This window comes from Rutilus rutilus (genome assembly GCF_951802725.1).
Source record: "Rutilus rutilus genome assembly, chromosome: 5".
Classification (NCBI taxonomy): Eukaryota; Metazoa; Chordata; class Actinopteri; order Cypriniformes; family Leuciscidae; genus Rutilus; species Rutilus rutilus.
Genome location: NC_140213.1, coordinates 47,318,882 through 47,340,110, shown reverse-complemented (window position 1 = coordinate 47,340,110; position 21,229 = coordinate 47,318,882). Strand labels below are relative to the sequence as shown.

General features: G+C 39.3%; 1 protein-coding gene across 1 annotated transcript; it reads right to left on the bottom strand.

The window, feature by feature from the left end:
• Positions 1–14,293: 14,293 nt before the first annotated feature.
• On the bottom strand, positions 14,294–20,390 carry LOC311290791 (ribonuclease inhibitor-like). Its single transcript, XM_084409500.1, has 8 exons — positions 20,110–20,390; positions 19,816–19,986; positions 19,463–19,636; positions 19,100–19,270; positions 17,272–17,445; positions 16,719–16,892; positions 15,924–16,097; positions 14,294–15,774 (listed from the first exon to the last, which is right to left on the bottom strand). Coding segments are annotated over exons 1-8 (1,215 nt in total). The 5' UTR covers positions 20,112–20,390; the 3' UTR covers positions 14,294–15,599.
• Between the last annotated feature and the right edge of the window lie 839 nt (positions 20,391–21,229).

Sequence of the window (21,229 nt, the reverse complement as noted above, 5' to 3'; positions counted from 1 at the left end):
CGACCTATGTTTCCAAACTTCTGAAGGTGGTTTCGTCTCGATCGGACTAGCGGTTTCGAAGATATAGCCAAATGTTTTTTAAGCGCTAAATCACAACGCTACACAAACCGTAAGGCAAAACCTAGCATGTTTGGTATCGTGGGACTCGGCAACGATTCAGGACTCTAATGAGATGAGTCTCGTGAAAATAAGTCGACCACACCCAAAGTTATAAGCATTTGGAAGCATTTGGGAAAAAAAATTCACCACTAGGTGGCACTGTTTCGAAACTTCTCAGGCTCCTTCAGGGCATCGTGCTGATGATCCATTCCGAGTTTTGTAACGATACGTTCACGCGTTCATAAAATACAGCATTTTAGCACATAATTCAAAATGGCCGACAGCCAAAATGGCTGATCGGGGAAAATTGGATATCAGTCGACTCAGCATGATGCCCTGAATCTAACGAGACCACTTTTATGATTTTTGGACAAACCATTCAGAAGTTATAAGCAAAAATAGCCATTTTTCATATCTCCGGACCAGTAGGTGGCACTGTGCCGAAACGCAGCATGTTGCCTCAGGTCATGCTTGTGATGAGATGTACCAAGTTTGGTCTTAATATGATAAAGTGTTGAGGAGATACTGGCTTGTGTCTGTTTTCGCAAGCGCTACGTAAAATTTGTTTGCGCGGTATTCGAGAACGGTTTGATGAATCAACACGAATTCCATAACTTTTTGTCGGCATGGTCTGAAGATGATCTGATTCAATTTTCGTGGAAATTGGAGCAACGGCCTAGGAGGAGTTTGAAAAAGTAGGTTTTTCGGAAAATTCAAAATGGCGGAAAAATTATTATGACGAAAAATGACGTCATAGGGTGCAATCGAATCGCCCTGAGCTCAGAAATCAGAGGAAAAAAGAATTTTGTTTCTAGCCCTTGTGGTTCAAAAGTTATTAGCATAAACATGAGTGAAACTTTGGACAGTTGGTGGCGCTAGAGGGAATGACTTAGACACACCAAAATTGGTGTATTTAATGTTGGGACTGTCCTCTATCAGAATGTCAAACCATTACAACTTTCCCGCGATCGGTTCTATGGGCTGCCATAGACTCCCAGTCGGAAGAAGGAAGAATAATAATAATAATAATAATAAGAACGGGAACGAAAACAATAGGTGCCTCCGCACCTTCGGTGCTTGGCCCCTAATAATAAGAACGGGAACAGATACAATAGGTGCCTCCGCACCTTCGGTGCTTGGCCCCTAAATATAGCTGCAAGCAGCAATTACCGGGGCCAAGCAGAATAAGACGACAAGACATGCCAACATGTCTGAAAGTGTCAGACCAACTGCAACAATGAGCAATTAAAGACATTTAAAGAGGATTTTAGGCGAAATGGCTGAAAAATCATGTAAAAAGTGATTCAAAATATGATTTAATGGATTGTCACTTTTGACCAAAAGGTGGCGCTGTTACGAAATTGATGTGGTGTGGTCAGAGTAAGGAGACAGTGACACATACAAAGTTTTGTGTCAATATGTCGAGGCATTGCAGATATAAAGCCTGAATAGTCATTTTGGCATCATGCCTCAAATTTGCTGCTGTGCTATACGAAAACGGTTTCATCAATCGACACGAAATCCATAACTTTTTGTCGGCACAGTCTGGAGATGATACGATTCGATTTTGGTGAAAATCGGACAAACGGTCTAGGAGGAGTTCGAAAAAGTAGGTTTTGAATGAAAATCAAGATGGCGGACAGGAAGTTTGGCCAAATAAGGAAAACTTGGTATCTATGTTCTCGGCTTGACCCAAGGAATCTATTAAGAACCGTGGAATTTCAATAGCCAGATTTATTCAAAAGTTATTAGCCTTTTTGGAAATTTTGTTATAACTTTTGACCACTAGGTGGCGCTGTCTTGAAATATTTTGGTTGCCTTCAGGGGATGGTGCTGATGACACAATCTGAGTTTCGTAATATTACACCAATGCATTTGTTTAGTATAGCATTTTATTTCACAAAACTGTATTGAAGTCAATGGGAATTTCATATTTTGTTCAATTATAGCGCCACCAAGAGGCTCAGTCCCACAATTTTTTTTACGTGTCCTCAGAGTGAGCCCATACATATGTGTGTCAATTTTGGTGAAAATATCTCAATTTGCTTCGGAGTTATAGACATTTATATGAAAAAACACGAAAAAAATGACTGACACATGACTTTGATTGAATATTACTACCCCTAAACATCAATATTTTCGCATTTGGGCATTGGCGTATAGCTATCGACCTATGTTTCCAAACTTCTGACGGTGGTTTCGTCTCGATCGGACAAGCGGTTTCGAAGATATAGCCTAATGTTTTTTAAGCGCTAAATCACAACGCTACACAAACCGTTAGGCGAAACCTAACATGTTTGGTATCGTTGGACTCGGCAATGATTCAGGAGTCCAATGAGATGAGTTTCGTGAAAATAAGTCGATCACACCCAAAGTTATAAGCATTTGGAAAAAAAAATTCACCACTAGGTGGCGCTGTTACGAAACTTCTCACACTCCTTCAGGACATCGTGTTGATGACCCATACCAAGTTTCGTAACAATCCGTTCATGCGTTGTTAAAATACAGCATTTTAGCACAAAATTCAAAATGGCCGACAGTCAAAATGGCCGATATGGCAAAATTGGATATCAGTCGACTCGGCATGTCGTCCTGAATCTATCAAGACCAATTTTATGATTTTTGGACAAACTGTTCAGAAGTTATAAGCAAAAATAGCCATTTTTCATATCTCCGGACCAGTAGGTGGCGCTGCGCCGAAACGCAGCATGTAGCCTCAGGTCATGCTTGTGAGTACATGTACCAAGTTTGGTCTGAATACGATAAACCGTTGCGGAGATACAGCCTTACAACTGTTTTTCCTAGCGCTACGTAAAATTTGTTTGTGCGTTTATTGAAAATGGTTAAGCGAATCAACTTGAATTCCATAACTTTTGGTCAGCACGGCCTGAAGATGATCTGGTTCAATTTTCATGCAAATCGGACAAACCGTCTAGGACGAGTTCGAAAAAGTAGGTTTTTCGAAAACTTCAAAATGGCAGCCATATTTTTATGACGGAAAATGACTTCATAGGGTGCAATCGAATCGTCATGAGCTCAGGAATAAGAGTAAAAAAGGATTTTACTGATTGGCCTTACGGTTCAAAAGTTATTAGCAAAATGAAAGTGAAATTTTGGACAGGTGGTGGCGCTAGAGGGAATGACTTAGAAACACCAAAATTGGTGTATTTAATGTTGGCACTGTCCTCTATCAGAATGTCAAATCAAAACAACTTTCCCGCAATCGGCTCTATGGGCTGCCATAGACGCCAAGTCGGAAGAAAAAGAAGAATAAATATAGCTGCAAGCAGCAATTATCGGGGCCAAGCGCAAGCAGATGACAGGATATGCCAACATGGCTGAAGGTGTCAGACCATCTGCAACAATGAGCAATTAAATACATTTAAAGAGGATTTTAGGCGAAATGGCTGAAAAATCATATAAAAAGTCATTCAAAATATGATTTGATGGATTATCACTTTCGACCAATAGGTGGCGCAGTTACAAATGTGATGTGATGTGGTCAGAGTGAAGTGACAATGACACATACAAAGTTTGGTGTCAATATGTCAAGGCATTGCAGAGATAAAGCCTGAATAGTGCTTTTAGCATCATGCCTCAAGTTTGCTGCTACGCTATACGAAAACGGTTTCGTCTATAGACACGAAATCCATAACTTTTAGTCAGCACAGTCTGGAGATGATACGATTCGATTTTGGTGAAAATCGGACAAACGGTCTAGGAGGAGTTCGAAAAAGTAGGTTTTGAATGAAAATCAAGATGGCGGACAGGAAGTTTGGCCAATTAAGGAAAACTTGGTATCTATGTTCTCGGCTTGACCCAAGGAATCTATTAAGACCAGTGGCATTTCAGTAGCCAGATTTATTCAAAAGTTATTAGCCTTTTTGGAAATGTTGTTATAACTTTTGACCACTAGGTGGCACTGTCTTGAAATATTTTGGGTACCTTCAGGGAATGGTGCTGATGGCACATTTTGAGTTTTGTAATATTACACCAATGCATTTGTTTAGTATAGCATTTTATTTCACAAAACTGTATTGAAGTCAATGGGAATTTCATGTTTTGTTCTATTATAGCGCTACCAAGAGGCTGAGTCCCACCATTTTTTTTACATGTCCTCAGAGTGAGCTCGTACATATGTGTGTCGATTTTGGTGAAAATATATCAATTCGCTTCGGAGTTATAGACATTTATATGAAAAAACACGTAAAAAATGACTGACACATGACTTTGATTGGAATTTACTACCCCTAAACATCAATATTTTCGCATTTGGGCATTGGTGTATAGCTATCGACCTATGTTTCCAAACTTCTGAAGGTGGTTTCGTCTCGATCGGACTAGCGGTTTCGAAGATATAGCCAAATGTTTTTTAAGCGCTAAATCACAACGCTACACAAACCGTAAGGCAAAACCTAGCATGTTTGGTATCGTGGGACTCGGCAACGATTCAGGACTCTAATGAGATGAGTCTCGTGAAAATAAGTCGACCACACCCAAAGTTATAAGCATTTGGAAGCATTTGGGAAAAAAAATTCACCACTAGGTGGCACTGTTTCGAAACTTCTCAGGCTCCTTCAGGGCATCGTGCTGATGATCCATTCCGAGTTTTGTAACGATACGTTCACGCGTTCATAAAATACAGCATTTTAGCACATAATTCAAAATGGCCGACAGCCAAAATGGCTGATCGGGGAAAATTGGATATCAGTCGACTCAGCATGATGCCCTGAATCTAACGAGACCACTTTTATGATTTTTGGACAAACCATTCAGAAGTTATAAGCAAAAATAGCCATTTTTCATATCTCCGGACCAGTAGGTGGCACTGTGCCGAAACGCAGCATGTTGCCTCAGGTCATGCTTGTGATGAGATGTACCAAGTTTGGTCTTAATATGATAAAGTGTTGAGGAGATACTGGCTTGTGTCTGTTTTCGCAAGCGCTACGTAAAATTTGTTTGCGCGGTATTCGAGAACGGTTTGATGAATCAACACGAATTCCATAACTTTTTGTCGGCATGGTCTGAAGATGATCTGATTCAATTTTCGTGGAAATTGGAGCAACGGCCTAGGAGGAGTTTGAAAAAGTAGGTTTTTCGGAAAATTCAAAATGGCGGAAAAATTATTATGACGAAAAATGACGTCATAGGGTGCAATCGAATCGCCCTGAGCTCAGAAATCAGAGGAAAAAAGAATTTTGTTTCTAGCCCTTGTGGTTCAAAAGTTATTAGCATAAACATGAGTGAAACTTTGGACAGTTGGTGGCGCTAGAGGGAATGACTTAGACACACCAAAATTGGTGTATTTAATGTTGGGACTGTCCTCTATCAGAATGTCAAACCATTACAACTTTCCCGCGATCGGTTCTATGGGCTGCCATAGACTCCCAGTCGGAAGAAGGAAGAATAATAATAATAAATATAGCTGCAAGCAGCAATTATCGGGGCCAAGCGCAAGCAGATGACAGGATATGCCAACATGGCTGAAGGTGTCAGACCATCTGCAACAATGAGCAATTAAATACATTTAAAGAGGATTTTAGGCGAAATGGCTGAAAAATCATATAAAAAGTCATTCAAAATATGATTTGATGGATTATCACTTTCGACCAATAGGTGGCGCAGTTACAAATGTGATGTGATGTGGTCAGAGTGAAGTGACAATGACACATACAAAGTTTGGTGTCAATATGTCAAGGCATTGCAGAGATAAAGCCTGAATAGTGCTTTTAGCATCATGCCTCAAGTTTGCTGCTACGCTATACGAAAACGGTTTCGTCTATAGACACGAAATCCATAACTTTTAGTCAGCACAGTCTGGAGATGATACGATTCGATTTTGGTGAAAATCGGACAAACGGTCTAGGAGGAGTTCGAAAAAGTAGGTTTTGACTGAAAATCAAGATGGCGGACAGGAAGCTAGGCCAAATAAGGAAAACTTGGTATCTATGTTCTCGGCTTGACCCAAGGAATCTATTAAGACCAGTGGCATTTCAGTAGTCAGATTTATTCAAAAGTTATTAGCCTTTATGGAAATGTTGTTATAACTTTTGACCACTAGGTGGCACTGTCTTGAAATATTTTGGGTACCTTCAGGGAATGGTGCTGATGGCACATTTTGAGTTTCGTAATATTACACCAATGCATTTGTTTAGTATAGCATTTTATTTCACAAAACTGTATTGAAGTCAATGGGAATTTCATGTTTTGTTCTATTATAGCGCTACCAAGAGGCTGAGTCCCACCATTTTTTTTACATGTCCTCAGAGTGAGCTCGTACATATGTGTGTCGATTTTGGTGAAAATATCTCAATTCACTTCGGAGTTATAGACATTTATATGAAAAAACACGTAAAAAATGACTGACACATGACTTTGATTGGAATTTACTACCCCTAAACATCAATATTTTCGCATTTGGGCATTGGCGTATAGCTATCGACCTATGTTTCCAAACTTCTGAAGGTGGTTTCGTCTCGATCGGACTAGCGGTTTCGAAGATATAGCCAAATGTTTTTTAAGCGCTAAATCACAACGCTACACAAACCGTAAGGCGAAACCTAGCATGTTTGGTATCGTGGGACTCGGCAACGATTCAGGACTCTAATGAGATGAGTCTCGTGAAAATAAGTCGACCACACCCAAAGTTATAAGCATTTGGAAGCATTTGGGAAAAAAAATTCACCACTAGGTGGCACTGTTTCGAAACTTCTCAGGCTCCTTCAGGGCATCGTGCTGATGATCCATTCCGAGTTTTGTAACGATACGTTCACGCGTTCATAAAATACAGCATTTTAGCACATAATTCAAAATGGCCGACAGCCAAAATGGCTGATCGGGGAAAATTGGATATCAGTCGACTCAGCATGATGCCCTGAATCTAACGAGACCACTTTTATGATTTTTGGACAAACCATTCAGAAGTTATAAGCAAAAATAGCCATTTTTCATATCTCCGGACCAGTAGGTGGCACTGTGCCGAAACGCAGCATGTTGCCTCAGGTCATGCTTGTGATGAGATGTACCAAGTTTGGTCTTAATATGATAAAGTGTTGAGGAGATACTGGCTTGTGTCTGTTTTCGCAAGCGCTACGTAAAATTTGTTTGCGCGGTATTCGAGAACGGTTTGATGAATCAACACGAATTCCATAACTTTTTGTCGGCATGGTCTGAAGATGATCTGATTCAATTTTCGTGGAAATTGGAGCAACGGCCTAGGAGGAGTTTGAAAAAGTAGGTTTTTCGGAAAATTCAAAATGGCGGAAAAATTATTATGACGAAAAATGACGTCATAGGGTGCAATCGAATCGCCCTGAGCTCAGAAATCAGAGGAAAAAAGAATTTTGTTTCTAGCCCTTGTGGTTCAAAAGTTATTAGCATAAACATGAGTGAAACTTTGGACAGTTGGTGGCGCTAGAGGGAATGACTTAGACACACCAAAATTGGTGTATTTAATGTTGGGACTGTCCTCTATCAGAATGTCAAACCATTACAACTTTCCCGCGATCGGTTCTATGGGCTGCCATAGACTCCCAGTCGGAAGAAGGAAGAATAATAATAATAAATATAGCTGCAAGCAGCAATTATCGGGGCCAAGCGCAAGCAGATGACAGGATATGCCAACATGGCTGAAGGTGTCAGACCATCTGCAACAATGAGCAATTAAATACATTTAAAGAGGATTTTAGGCGAAATGGCTGAAAAATCATATAAAAAGTCATTCAAAATATGATTTAATGGATTATCACTTTCGACCAATAGGTGGCGCAGTTACAAATGTGATGTGATGTGGTCAGAGTGAAGTGACAATGACACATACAAAATTTGGTGTCAATATGTCAAGGCATTGCAGAGATAAAGCCTGAATAGTGCTTTTAGCATCATGCCTCAAGTTTGCTGCTACGCTATACGAAAACGGTTTCGTCTATAGACACGAAATCCATAACTTTTAGTCAGCACAGTCTGGAGATGATACGATTCGATTTTGGTGAAAATCGGACAAACGGTCTAGGAGGAGTTCGAAAAAGTAGGTTTTGAATGAAAATCAAGATGGCTGACAGGAAGTTTGGCCAAATAAGGAAAACTTGGTATCTATGTTCTCGGCTTGACCCAAGGAATCTATTAAGACCAGTGGCATTTCAGTAGCCAGATTTATTCAAAAGTTATTATTCTTTTTGGAAATGTTGTTATAACTTTTGACCACTAGGTGGCACTGTCTTGAAATATTTTGGGTACCTTCAGGGAATGGTGCTGATGGCACATTTTGAGTTTTGTAATATTACACCAATGCATTTGTTTAGTATAGCATTTTATTTCACAAAACTGTATTGAAGTCAATGGGAATTTCATGTTTTGTTCTATTATAGCGCTACCAAGAGGCTGAGTCCCACCATTTTTTTTACATGTCCTCAGAGTGAGCTCGTACATATGTGTGTCGATTTTGGTGAAGATATCTCAATTCGCTTCGGAGTTATAGACATTTATATGAAAAAACACGTAAAAAATGACTGACACATGACTTTGATTGGAATTTACTACCCCTAAACATCAATATTTTCGCATTTGGGCATTGGCGTATAGCTATCGACCTATGTTTCCAAACTTCTGAAGGTGGTTTCGTCTCGATCGGACTAGCGGTTTCAAAGATATAGCCAAATGTTTTTTAAGCGCTAAATCACAACGCTACACAAACCGTAAGGCAAAACCTAGCATGTTTGGTATCGTGGGACTCGGCAACGATTCAGGACTCTAATGAGATGAGTCTCGTGAAAATAAGTCGACCACACCCAAAGTTATAAGCATTTGGAAGCATTTGGGAAAAAAAATTCACCACTAGGTGGCACTGTTTCGAAACTTCTCAGGCTCCTTCAGGGCATCGTGCTGATGATCCATTCCGAGTTTTGTAACGATACGTTCACGCGTTCATAAAATACAGCATTTTAGCACATAATTCAAAATGGCCGACAGCCAAAATGGCTGATCGGGGAAAATTGGATATCAGTCGACTCAGCATGATGCCCTGAATCTAACGAGACCACTTTTATGATTTTTGGACAAACCATTCAGAAGTTATAAGCAAAAATAGCCATTTTTCATATCTCCGGACCAGTAGGTGGCACTGTGCCGAAACGCAGCATGTTGCCTCAGGTCATGCTTGTGATGAGATGTACCAAGTTTGGTCTGAATATGATAAAGTGTTGAGGAGATACTGGCTTGTGTCTGTTTTCGCAAGCGCTACGTAAAATTTGTTTGCGCGGTATTCGAGAACGGTTTGATGAATCAATACGAATTCCATAACTTTTTGTCGGCATGGTCTGAAGATGATCTGATTCAATTTTCGTGGAAATTGGAGCAACGGCCTAGGAGGAGTTTGAAAAAGTAGGTTTTTCGGAAAATTCAAAATGGCGGAAAAATTATTATGACGAAAAATGACGTCATAGGGTGCAATCAAATCGCCCTGAGCTCAGAAATCAGAGGAAAAAAGAATTTTGTTTCTAGCCCGTGTGGTTCAAAAGTTATTAGCATAAACATGAGTGAAACTTTGGACAGTTGGTGGCGCTAGAGGGAATGACTTAGACACACCAAAATTGGTGTATTTAATGTTGGGACTGTCCTCTATCAGAATGTCAAACCATTACAACTTTCCCGCGATCGGTTCTATGGGCTGCCATAGACTCCCAGTCGGAAGAAGGAAGAATAATAATAATAAATATAGCTGCAAGCAGCAATTATCGGGGCCAAGCGCAAGCAGATGACAGGATATGCCAACATGGCTGAAGGTGTCAGACCAACTGCAACAATGAGAAATTAAAGACATTTAGAGAGGATTTTAGGCGAAATGGCTGAAAAATCATATATAAAGTCATTCAAAATATGATTTAATGGATTATCACTTTCAACCAATAGGTGGCGCAGTTAGAAAACTGATGTGATGTGGTCAGAGTGAAGTGACAATGACACATACAAAGTTTGGTGTCAATATGTCAAGGCATTGCAGAGATAAAGCCTGAATAGTGCTTTTAGCATCATGCCTCATCTTTGCTGCTACGCTATACGAAAACAGTTTTGTCTATAGACACGAAATCAATAACTTTTAGTCAGCACAGTCTGGAGATGATACGATTCGATTTTGGTGAAAATCGGACAAACGGTCTAGGAGGAGTTCGAAAAAGTAGGTTTTGACTGAAAATCAAGATGGCGGACAGGAATCTAGGCCAAATAAGGAAAACTTGGTATCTATGTTCTCGGCTTGACCCAATGAATCTATTAAGACCAGTTGCATTACAATAGGCCAACTTATTCAAAAGTTATTAGCAGTTTTGTAAATTTTGTTATAACTTTTGACCACTAGGTGGCACTGTCTCGAAATATTTTGGATACCTTCAGGGGATGGTGCTGATGGCACATTATGAGTTTCCTAATATTACACCAATGCATTTGTTTAGTATAGCATTTTATTTCACAAAACTGTATTGAAGTCAATGGGAATTTCATGTTTTGTTCTATTATAGCGCCACCAAGAGGCTGAGTCCCACCATTTTTTTTACATGTCCTCAGAGTGAGCTCATACATATGTGTGTCGATTTTGGTGAAAATATCTCAATTCGCTTCGGAGTTATAGACATTTAAATGAAAAAACACGTAAAAAATGACTGACACATGACTTTGATTGGAATTTACTACCCCTAAACATCAATATTTTCGCATTTGGGCATTGGCGTATAGCTATCGACCTATGTTTCCAAACTTCTGGCGGTGGTTTCGTCTCGATCGGACTAGCGGTTTCGAAGATATAGCCAAATGTTTTTTAAGCACTAAATCACAACGCTACACAAACCGTAAGGCAAAACCTAGCATGTTTGGTATCGTGGGACTCGGCAACGATTCAGGACTCTAATGAGATGAGTCTCGTGAAAATAAGTCGACCACACCCAAAGTTATAAGCATTTGAAAGCATTTGGTGAAAAAAATTCACCACTAGGTGGCACTGTTTCGAAACTTCTCAGGCTCCTTCAGGGCATCGTGCTGATGATCCATTCCAAGTTTTGTAACGATACGTTCACACGCTCATAAAATACAGCATTTTAGCACATAATTCAAAATGGCCGACAGTCAAAATGGCTGATCGGGGAAAATTGGATATCAGTCGACTCAGCATGACGCCCTGAATCTAACGAGACCACTTTTATGATTTTTGGACAAACCATTCAGAAGTTATAAGCAAAAATAGCCATTTTTCATATCTCCGGACCAGTAGGTGGCACTGCGCCGAAACGCAGCATGCTGCCTCAGGTCATGCTTGTGATGAGATGTACCAAGTTTGGTCTGAATACGATAAACCGTTGCGGAGATACAGCCCTACGACTGTTTTCACAAGCGCTACGTAAAATTTGTTTGCGCGGTATTCGAGAACGGTTTGATGAATCAACACGAATTCCATAACTTTTTTTCGGCATGGTCTGAAGATGATCTGATTCAATTTTTGTGGAAATTGGACCAACGGCCTAGGAGGAGTTCGAAAAAGTAGGTTTTTCGGAAAATTCAAAATGGCGGAAAATTTTTATGACGAAAAATTACGTCATAGGGTGCAATCGAATCGCCATGAGCTCACGAATCAGAGGGGAAAAGAATTTTGTTTCTAGCCCTTGTGGTTCAAAAGTTATTAGCAGAAACATGAGTGAAAGTTTGGACAGTTGGTGGCGCTAGAGGGAATGACTTAGACACACCAAAATTGGTGTATTTAATGTTGGGACTGTCCTCTATCAGAATGTCAAACCATTACAACTTTCCCGCAATCGGTTCTATGGGCTGCCATAGACTCCCAGTCGGAACAATGAAGAATAATAATAATAAATATAGCTGCAAGCAGCAATTACCGGGGCCAAGCGCAAGTAGATGACAGGATATGCCAACATGGCTGAAGGTGTCAGACCAACTGCAACAATGAGCAATTAAAGACATTTAAAGAGGATTTTAGACGAAATGGCTGAAAAATCATAGAAACAGTCAATAAAAATATGATTTAATGCATTATCACTTTCGACCAATAGGTGGCGCAGTTACAAAACTGATGTGATGTGGTCAGAGTGAAGTGACAATGACAAGCCGTAAAAAGTTTGGTGTCAATATTTCAAGGGATTGCAGAGATAAAGCCTGAATAGTGCTATTAGCATCATGCCTCAACTTTGCTGCTGCGCTATACGAAAACGGTTTGGTCTATCCACACGAAATCCATAACTTTTAGTCGGCACGGTCTGGAGATGATACGATTCGATTTTGGTGAAAATCGGACAAACGGTCTAGGAGGAGTTTGAAAAAGTAGGTTTTGAATGAAAATCAAGATGGCGGACAGGAAGTTTGGCCAAATAAGGTAAACTTGGTATCTATGTTCTCGGCTTGACCCAAGGAATCTATTAAGACCAGTGGCATTTCAGTAGCCAGATTTATTCAAAAGTTATTAGCCTTTTTGGAAATGTCGTTATAACTTTTGACCACTAGGTGACGCTGTTTCGAAACTTCTCACGCTCCTTCAGAACATCGTGCTGATGACCCATACCAAGTTTCGTAACAATCCGTTCATGCGTTCTTAAAATACAGCATTTTAGCACAAAATTCAAAATGGCCGACAGTCAAAATGGCCGATATGGTAAAATTTGATATCAGTCGACTCGGCATGTTGCCCTGAATCTAACGAGACCAATTTTATGATTTTTGGACAAATTGTTCAGAAGTTATAAGCAAAAATAGCCATTTTTCATATCTCCGGACCAGTAGGTGGCGCTGCGCCGAAACGCAGCATGTAGCCTCAGGTCATGCTTGTGATGACATGTACCAAGTTTGGTCTGAATACGATAAACCGTTGCAGAGATACAGCCTTACGACTGTTTTTGCAGGTGCTACGTAAAATTTGTTCGAGCGTTTATCGGAAACGGTTTGACGAATCAATTTGAATTCCATAACTTTTTGTCAGCACTGCCTGAAGATGATCTGGTTCAATTTTCGTGCAAATCGGACAAACCGTCTAGGACGAGTTCGAAAAAGTAGCTTTTTCAGCACATTCAAAATGGCGGCCATATTTATAAGCCGGAAAATGACGTCATAGGGTGCAATCGAATCAGCATGAGCTCAGGAATCAGATGAAAAAAGAATTTTGTTGATTGGCCTTACGCTTCAAAAGTTATTAGCAAAATAAAAGTGAAAATTTGGACAGGTGGTGGCGCTAGAGGGATTGGTTTTAAGACACCAAATTTGGTATGGTGACTTTTTGGACTGTCCTCTATCATTGTGCCAAATTTCATAACTTTCCCGCAAGCGGTTCTATGGGCTGCCATAGACTCCCATGGCGGAAGAAGAAGAAGAAGAATAATAATAATAATAATAATAATAATAAGAACCGGAACAAAAACAATAGGTGCCTCCGCACCTTCGGTGCTTGGCCCCTAATAATAAGAACGCGAACGAAAACAATAGGTGCCTCCGCACCTTCGGTGCTTGGCCCCTAATAATAATAATAATAATAAGAACGGGAACGAAAACAATAGGTGCCTCCGCACCTTCGGTGCTTGGCCCCTAATAATAATAAGAACGGGAACGAAAACAATAGGTGCCTCCGCACCTTCGGTGCTTGGCCCCTAATAATAATAATAAGAACGGGAACAAAAACAATAGGTGCCTCCGCACCTTCGGTGCTTGGCCCCTAATAATAAGAACGGGAACAGATACAATAGGTGCCTCCGCACCTTCGGTGCTTGGCCCCTAATAATAAGAAACGGAACAGATACAATAGGTGCCTCCGCACCTTCGGTGCTTGGCCCCTAATAATAATAATAATAAGAACGGGAACGAAAACAATAGGTGCCTCCGCACCTTCGGTGCTTGGCCCCTAATAATAATGGTGCATGGCACCATTATCATGATCCTGGCTCTCTCTCTCTCTTTTTCCTCCTTCTGGTTTTTCCCTTTCCCTCTTACACGCACTTACACTTACACTTACACACACACACACACACACACACACACACACACACACACACACACACACACACACACACACACACACACACACACACACACATACACACACTCCCTTCCGCCCACACCTGTCTACGCACACACTCATTACTACACGTGCTCATTCATTACGACACGCACTCATTCATGTTTCCCATCTTTCTATCATTAGTCTTTCTATTTCTAGTCCCCTTTTTCTCTTCTCTGTCGGATTATTGCTGACTGTCACGTATGTTACTGATCGCTATCTCTGTCTACAGAGGTCCTGACCCCAGTCTTGCCCTGTCCTGTCGAGTGTTTCACGTTGTGGCATCTACCTCCTGTTATTTTGTTCTCTCTTTGTGCTCAACCAATTATCCCTGCTGAGGAGAGTTGCTGCGGGTTCGTGGTCTCGCCAGTATTCCCCGCTTACACCAACCTGACCAGACGTTGCAGATCAGCGCTGTTTTCTATCTGAGATTTAAGTAGAGACCTGCTGTTATATTGTCTCTCGTATTTTTTCTGATGGACATGATATTAAGAAGAGACTTGGTTTCTGTCTGCCTATTCGGCCTGCCTTGTTTCTATTAAAAGAGAACTGTACCTGCTTTACGCCATCGGGTCCTATTTATCTCCACATACCTGACAACCATTTTCACAAATTTGTGTTTTTGTTGTTTACATGAAGCATCGTTTTCAAAACCTAGCAATTTGTAACCAGTTGATAAAAGTTTGCATTTTTCAGGCCTTCAAAACACCATTGCTGTGTAAATGAACAGCCAAAATGCATACAAATTTTCTCGGTTTCAGTTGAAAAGGTTGTCGTGTAAACAGCCCTTCAGTTCTTCTGTGTATTAATGCACCCTGTTTGGTTCAGTTCTTTGTCCAGTCTTGTCTTGTTTGAGTGGATGTGTTTCCCCTGTGATTCTCATCTTTATTCTGTGTGGATAATTGTATTAAAGACAGGCACGCTATGTACACAGCCACGCATAACAGCCTGTAAGTTCTGCATCAGTTAAGGCTTCCACATATTTTGAAGCTTAAATTAACAAATGAACTTGAAACATACCTTATCTCTTATTTGGAAGCACATTTTTTAAACAAATTAGTACAACATTTTAATTTTTTTTCCGCATGTCATGTATGGGGCCCCATAGAAAAACTCCACCTAGGCTGTGACAAAAGAGTATTTACATGTTTTCAAACAGTTCATCCTATTTAACCAATCCTATTCAGATTAACAATAAATAAATAAAATAAAAACAGAGCCAATATCCAAAACCTGTTCTAGATTCTTCCCCTGCTATTCAATGTCACTTAGCAAAAGAGTCAGTGAGCCACCAAGGCAGTGTGTTATATATAACGGCAATAGCTCTGGGCATTTTGACAAAGTGTGAATCTTATTGGTTGGTCAGTTTTCTTTATAGTGCAATGGAAAAAATAACAGCTCTCCATAAAAGAAAAAAAATTCACGTCAGTCTGAATGAACAGCAGTTTATAGTGAAATATACTCACTCAAGTATCTTCAGCTCACACACAGGATTCTTCAGTCCCTTACAGATCTCTTTGACTCCAGAGTCCAGCAGACGGCTGTTGTTCAGGTTCAGCTCTTTCAGGATGGTTTTAGAGGAGAGAACAGTAGCTAGAACTGAACAGCTTTTCTCTGTCTGCTCACACCTATTCAGCCTGAACACAGAAACACCATAATTTATTATTCAGTACATATTTAACACACATCAGATTAACAACTCTTAGTATCTGCTCACACAAGTGCCTGACAGTCTTTTATAATCAATTAACAGAGAAGTTATAATGTATAAATTATGTTAACTCACTTTATTTTCTCCACTTTGCAATGAGAGTCCATCAAAAGAGCAGAGAGCTTCTCTACATCCAGATCTCCTAATTTATCTTCACTCAGATCCAGTTCAGTCAGTATTAATGGACTTTTACCCAGAACTTTAGTGAGACACTCACACGCTTCCTGTGCAGCAGCACTTTTCAAAAACCTACAGGAAGTAGAATTACAAATCAGATAATATTCCAATTTGATGCCTTTTGCAGCTTCATCCTGAATGAGTCTCTAAACAGAGTAGAATGATTTACTACAAGCATTTGTATCAATGAATTAAACCAAAATGAAATTTACAGCATGTAATAAACATAAAATATACATAAACATACAGAACGCAAACAAACAATATGCCATTTTCATGTATAAGCAAACACCAGTGAGAGAAAATACAGAAATGTATTTTCATTGGTTTCACTTATTACTTCTTTACACATAAAACAGTATATCTATAATTACAGTAGCTGATCAAAACTAAAACATGCCCAAAACTAATACTAACAGAAAATGATAATGTGATATGATAATTTGTCCAAACACACATGACACCGCCAGACAAATACACTGAATCATTATCAGAAATTATATGCTGAACACAAATATAACAAAACTATTTATTAATGGAAATAATAGTGGAAATTCTATTGTCCCAGTGATCAGCCAATAATATTTCGGCCACTGATATATTAATGCACCTCTAGTCCAGTGTAGTATTAATGTATAGTGTTGTGTAATATCTGGTTAAAATCATAGTTATGATAATTGTCTCGTTTATCACCTGATGGTCTTTAATGTACAGCGTTCATCCTGTAGTAAATCACTGAGCTCCTTCACTCCTGATTGTCCAGGATCATTTCCTCTGAGATCCAGCTCTATCAGGTGTGAAGGGTTTGATCTCAGAGCTGAAGCCAGAGCTTTATAACCTTCTTCTGTGATACTGCAGTCTGAAAGCCTGTGTATGAAAGAAGCTGTTAAGCACTAATGATCTAAACTACATAAGCAAAACACGTGTATAAAGTGAGATGACTATTTTTAAATCATAAAAAAAAAAACACTATTAATTATAATTATTATTATAAAAAGCATTGCTTAATTCTTGGCAATTTGAAAATTTGGTGTGAAAATTTACCAATATTTTTATTTTAATATTAGCAAAAATCTGACCCACAGACAAGCAAAAGATGTCTTAATATAACATCTGCCTAATTTGAATATTTCAATTTCATAGAAACATAGCAATGTACAAAAATGGTAATTTCAATTAAATGGACATTTACACACACAGAAAAGTACATTATCACGCAGAAATGTAGATAAATGAAAATACACACTTAATTTTCTCCAATATGCATTCAGGATTTTCCATCAGAACACAGATCTTCTTTATTCCACAGTTTCCTAGTTTATTCTCACTCAGATCCAGCTCTATCAGGTTTGAAGGGTTTGAATTAAACGCTGAAGTCAGAGCAGCACAACCTTCTGCTGTAATACTGTTATTATTCAGACTGAAAGAAAACAAAGACAGGAAATCATTCTTCAGTTTATTTTTAATTCCAAACCTTTTTTTTAATGAACAGCAATGACAGTCTTAGGGTACGCTTACACCAATATGCTTAAAACGATATGGTGAAAAATTTTCCCTTTGAGTTTTATCAAAACGATCCCCTTTCACACAGATCCGCAAAACTGACTGAAAACACTGTATTCTGCTGCCAGGCCACTAGATGGCGATGAAACACTGTATAGACTAAACATATAATGCACATGTGTGCGTGACGTCATCATCTTTACAGATTGGAGATTACACGGAGACCGTTTTCAAAACTTCACGTTTTCAGGCACCCAAAACGCCGTTGTCGTGTAAATGAACAGTCAAATAGCAAAATATGGGGATCATTTTGACAGTGGTGTTGTCTGTACACGAAAACTCAAAGGAAAATCTTCTCCATTGTAAGCATATCGTTGTCGTGTAAATGTACCCTTAATTGCTTCTTCTTGTATTATTGTCATTTGTAAGTTATAAGTGGCATAAATGCAGGTTTATGCACAACTGCCAGCCTGCAGGGTGAGTATACTCCATTTAAATTCATCATTTAATACAGTGCTCTTATTGCAGGAGTGGAGCTTGGCCACCCCGCTCACAATTGATGCTTCTGTCTCATTTTTCTTGATAAGAATATTGTTTAAGTAGATCTGTCTCTACTGGTCTCAAACTCAGTTCCTAGAGGGCCACAGCTCTGCACAGTTTTACTCCAACCCTAATCAAACATCTTTCCTTCCTGCACCTGGATTGTCTCTGAAGTCCTTTAGACTGGCTAATGTCGGCAGGAGAAGAAAAGTAGATATTGGTGCTAGAGCAGACATCTTTCTTCAAACACCTGTTTGCTGCTCAACAGTGGATTTTTTTTTTTTTATAGCTGGCCTTTTAATACAATTAATTTGTTTTACAGAAACTTTCCTTAATAAGCCTTTGTCTGACCGAGTTCTTCTGTGCTCACTAATTCACAAATCTTTTGACAATCTCTATTTAGTTTTCACCAAAATACAGTTTTCATGCCTTTTGTAAGACAATGCATTATTTCAAGCTTTTCATCTTCAGAAACATCTTTCTTCCTCTGCATATTGCATGAGGACTGCTTAATAATGTGGAACAACCTCTTTAAGACGACGTGGCAAACTACTATACAACTTTATAGTATTTTTAACTTTATAGTAACTTTATTTAAAAATCCACAGTACCCTCAAGACTATAACCAACAAAGGTCCAAGCAGGCTCCAAGATGTCTGCTCTAGCACCGATATCTACTTTTCTTCTCCTGCCGACATTAGCCAGTCTAATGGACTTCAGAGACAGTCCAGGTGCAGGAATGAAAGATGTTTGATTAGGGTTGGAGCAAAACTGTGCAGAGCTGTGGCCCTCCAGGAACTGAGTTTGAGACCAGTAGAGACAGATCTACTTCTATATAAACAATATTCTTGTCAAGAAAAATGAGACAGAAACATAAATTGTGAGCGGGGTGGCCAAGCTCCACTCCTGCAATAAGAGCACTGTATCAAATGATGAATTTAAATGTCAGTACATATTTGCTGATGACACTTAATATAATGTGGGATACTTCAATGCAAAGGATAACTTTGAAACTGGTGTAAATTACTCACATCAGTGTGTTGAGTTTACAGTGTTTATCCTGCAGTAGAGCAGTGATCTGATTCACTCGTGTGTCTCTTAGTTTACGTTCACTCAGATTCAGCTCTCTCAGGAGTAATGGGTTTTTACCCACAATTCCTCTCACATACTGACAGGCTTCATCTGCAGCAGGACTCAAAAACCTGCAGAAGGGAAGATGAAAAAGGTTTAAAAATCAACTAAACTTAGTGTAATCAGTTTGTTTCATTCACCTTGAAATAATTTTAATATAATAACCTGCACAATTTGTTGTTGCATAAAAGTTAGTGAAATAATGTTTCTATGAATAATTCACCCGCACATAATTTATGTTATATTATTTCATCATGTCTCACCTCAGTGTTCTCAGTGAACAGGACGGATCCTGTAGTAAATCATCGAGCTCCTTCACTCCTGATTGTCCAGGATCATTTCCTCTGAGATCCAGCTCTATCAGGTGTGAAGGGTTTGATCTCAGAGCTGAAGCCAGAGCTTTATAACCTTCTTCTGTGATACTGCAGTCTGAAAGTCTACAGAAAAGACATTTATTACCACTCAAAAAAAAATACACAAAAAATTGTTTACATGAAAACCGGTCAAATTCACTTTATTTATTGGATTTTCTTTTACAGTATTACAACAGTAATATTTTAAATTTGAAAATTAAAAATGTGATTAGTAAAATAAAATAATGGTTCATTGAACTCACCTGAGTTTCTCCAGTGTACAGTTTGTATTTCCTAATCCGGTCTGGAGTTTCTTCACTCCTGAATCCTGCAGATTATTGTTGCTGATGTCAAGCTCTTTCAGACTGGAGTTTGATCTCAGGACTGTAGCGAGAGCTAAACAGCTTTCCTCTGTTAGACCACACTTACACAGCCTAAAATGATGAACAGAAGAGGGAGAATTTACAAACACAAAGTACTTGATGCCAACATGTTTTTGTCACCAAATGTCTTTAAAATGCTTTAAATCTACAGTAACATATGAACACAATACTCACATCAGTGTGTTGAGTTTACAGTGTTTATCCTGCAGTAGAGCAGCGATCTGATTCACTCGTGTGTCTCCTAGTTCACGCTCACTCAGATTCAGTTCTCTCAGGAGTAACGGGTTTTTATTGCGAAGAATTTTAGTCAGATATTTACAGGCTTCATCTGCATCAGGACTCTGTAACAACCTGGACAAAGGAGAAGTATGCTGACATTACCTGCTACTAATGATGTGCAAGACTAGTCGACTAAACGGTACAGCTGCTACTAGTCGACACTGAAAACAACAGTCGATTACACAAAGAAAAAGAAAATACACAAGATTTTATCATTCAAATTACTGTCGTTTTAATGTTTCTGTGACGAGCAGTGAAAACTGAGCTCGCGTCCCATGAGCTCTGGAAGGATTAAAGGAGTAACGACAGTGTAGGGCGAGAGAGGACCAGGCCTGGGACATTTAAGTTGCATGTTGTTTATGTATGTGCAGCAGTCGGCCATGATGCACCTGCCGTTTACCTTCGTTTTATTTATTTTGTCAATAAAACTTACGTTTACAGTTCGCCGGTTCCCCCTTCTTCCCTGAGCCCTGAACTTTGTTACATTTATATGTAAAGGCATTTTAAATAACACATTAAAATAAAATAATGTGTAATTCGAGGCAAGCTCAGAAATGACTGTGCGAAAAGACAAGCAAGGCGTGAGAGAATTTAGAATTAGAAAAAAGTTTTATGAAAGCTGACACGTCAAACTTGCCTAATCTTTGGAGCCATGTTCAACATATTCAACACATGCACATAGGTGTGATAGCCAAAGCAATCAAATGCCCATCGCGTCATTCACTTCAACTCTGAAAAAACTATCTTATCTCTGAGACGACAGCAACAGACACGTTCCCACTCAGTTCTGTTGAGGGAGAAGGCTTCCGAAAAGTCATAACGCAAGGCAAGCGTACTGCATATTTATGACCTTTTTAGCAGCATTAATTATGGGATTCGACTGTTTGATTTATTGTTTTTACATGGATCATATGTACGCACAATTCTTTACGGCGTTTCTTACTTAAGACTAGTCGAGTCGGTTAAAAAACTTCCATTTAAATGACTGTCAAATTAGTCAAAATGCACATCCCTA

Excerpts from the sequence above, each read along its gene's own strand:
- LOC311290791 (XM_084409500.1), bottom strand. Across the intron at positions 19,271-19,462 it reads TGTTCACTGAGAACACTGAG|GTTTTTGAGTCCTGCTGCAG; the intron begins GTGAGACATGAT and ends TCCCTTCTGCAG. Across the intron at positions 16,098-16,718 it reads TGTACATTAAAGACCATCAG|GTTTTTGAAAAGTGCTGCTG; the intron begins GTGATAAACGAG and ends TACTTCCTGTAG.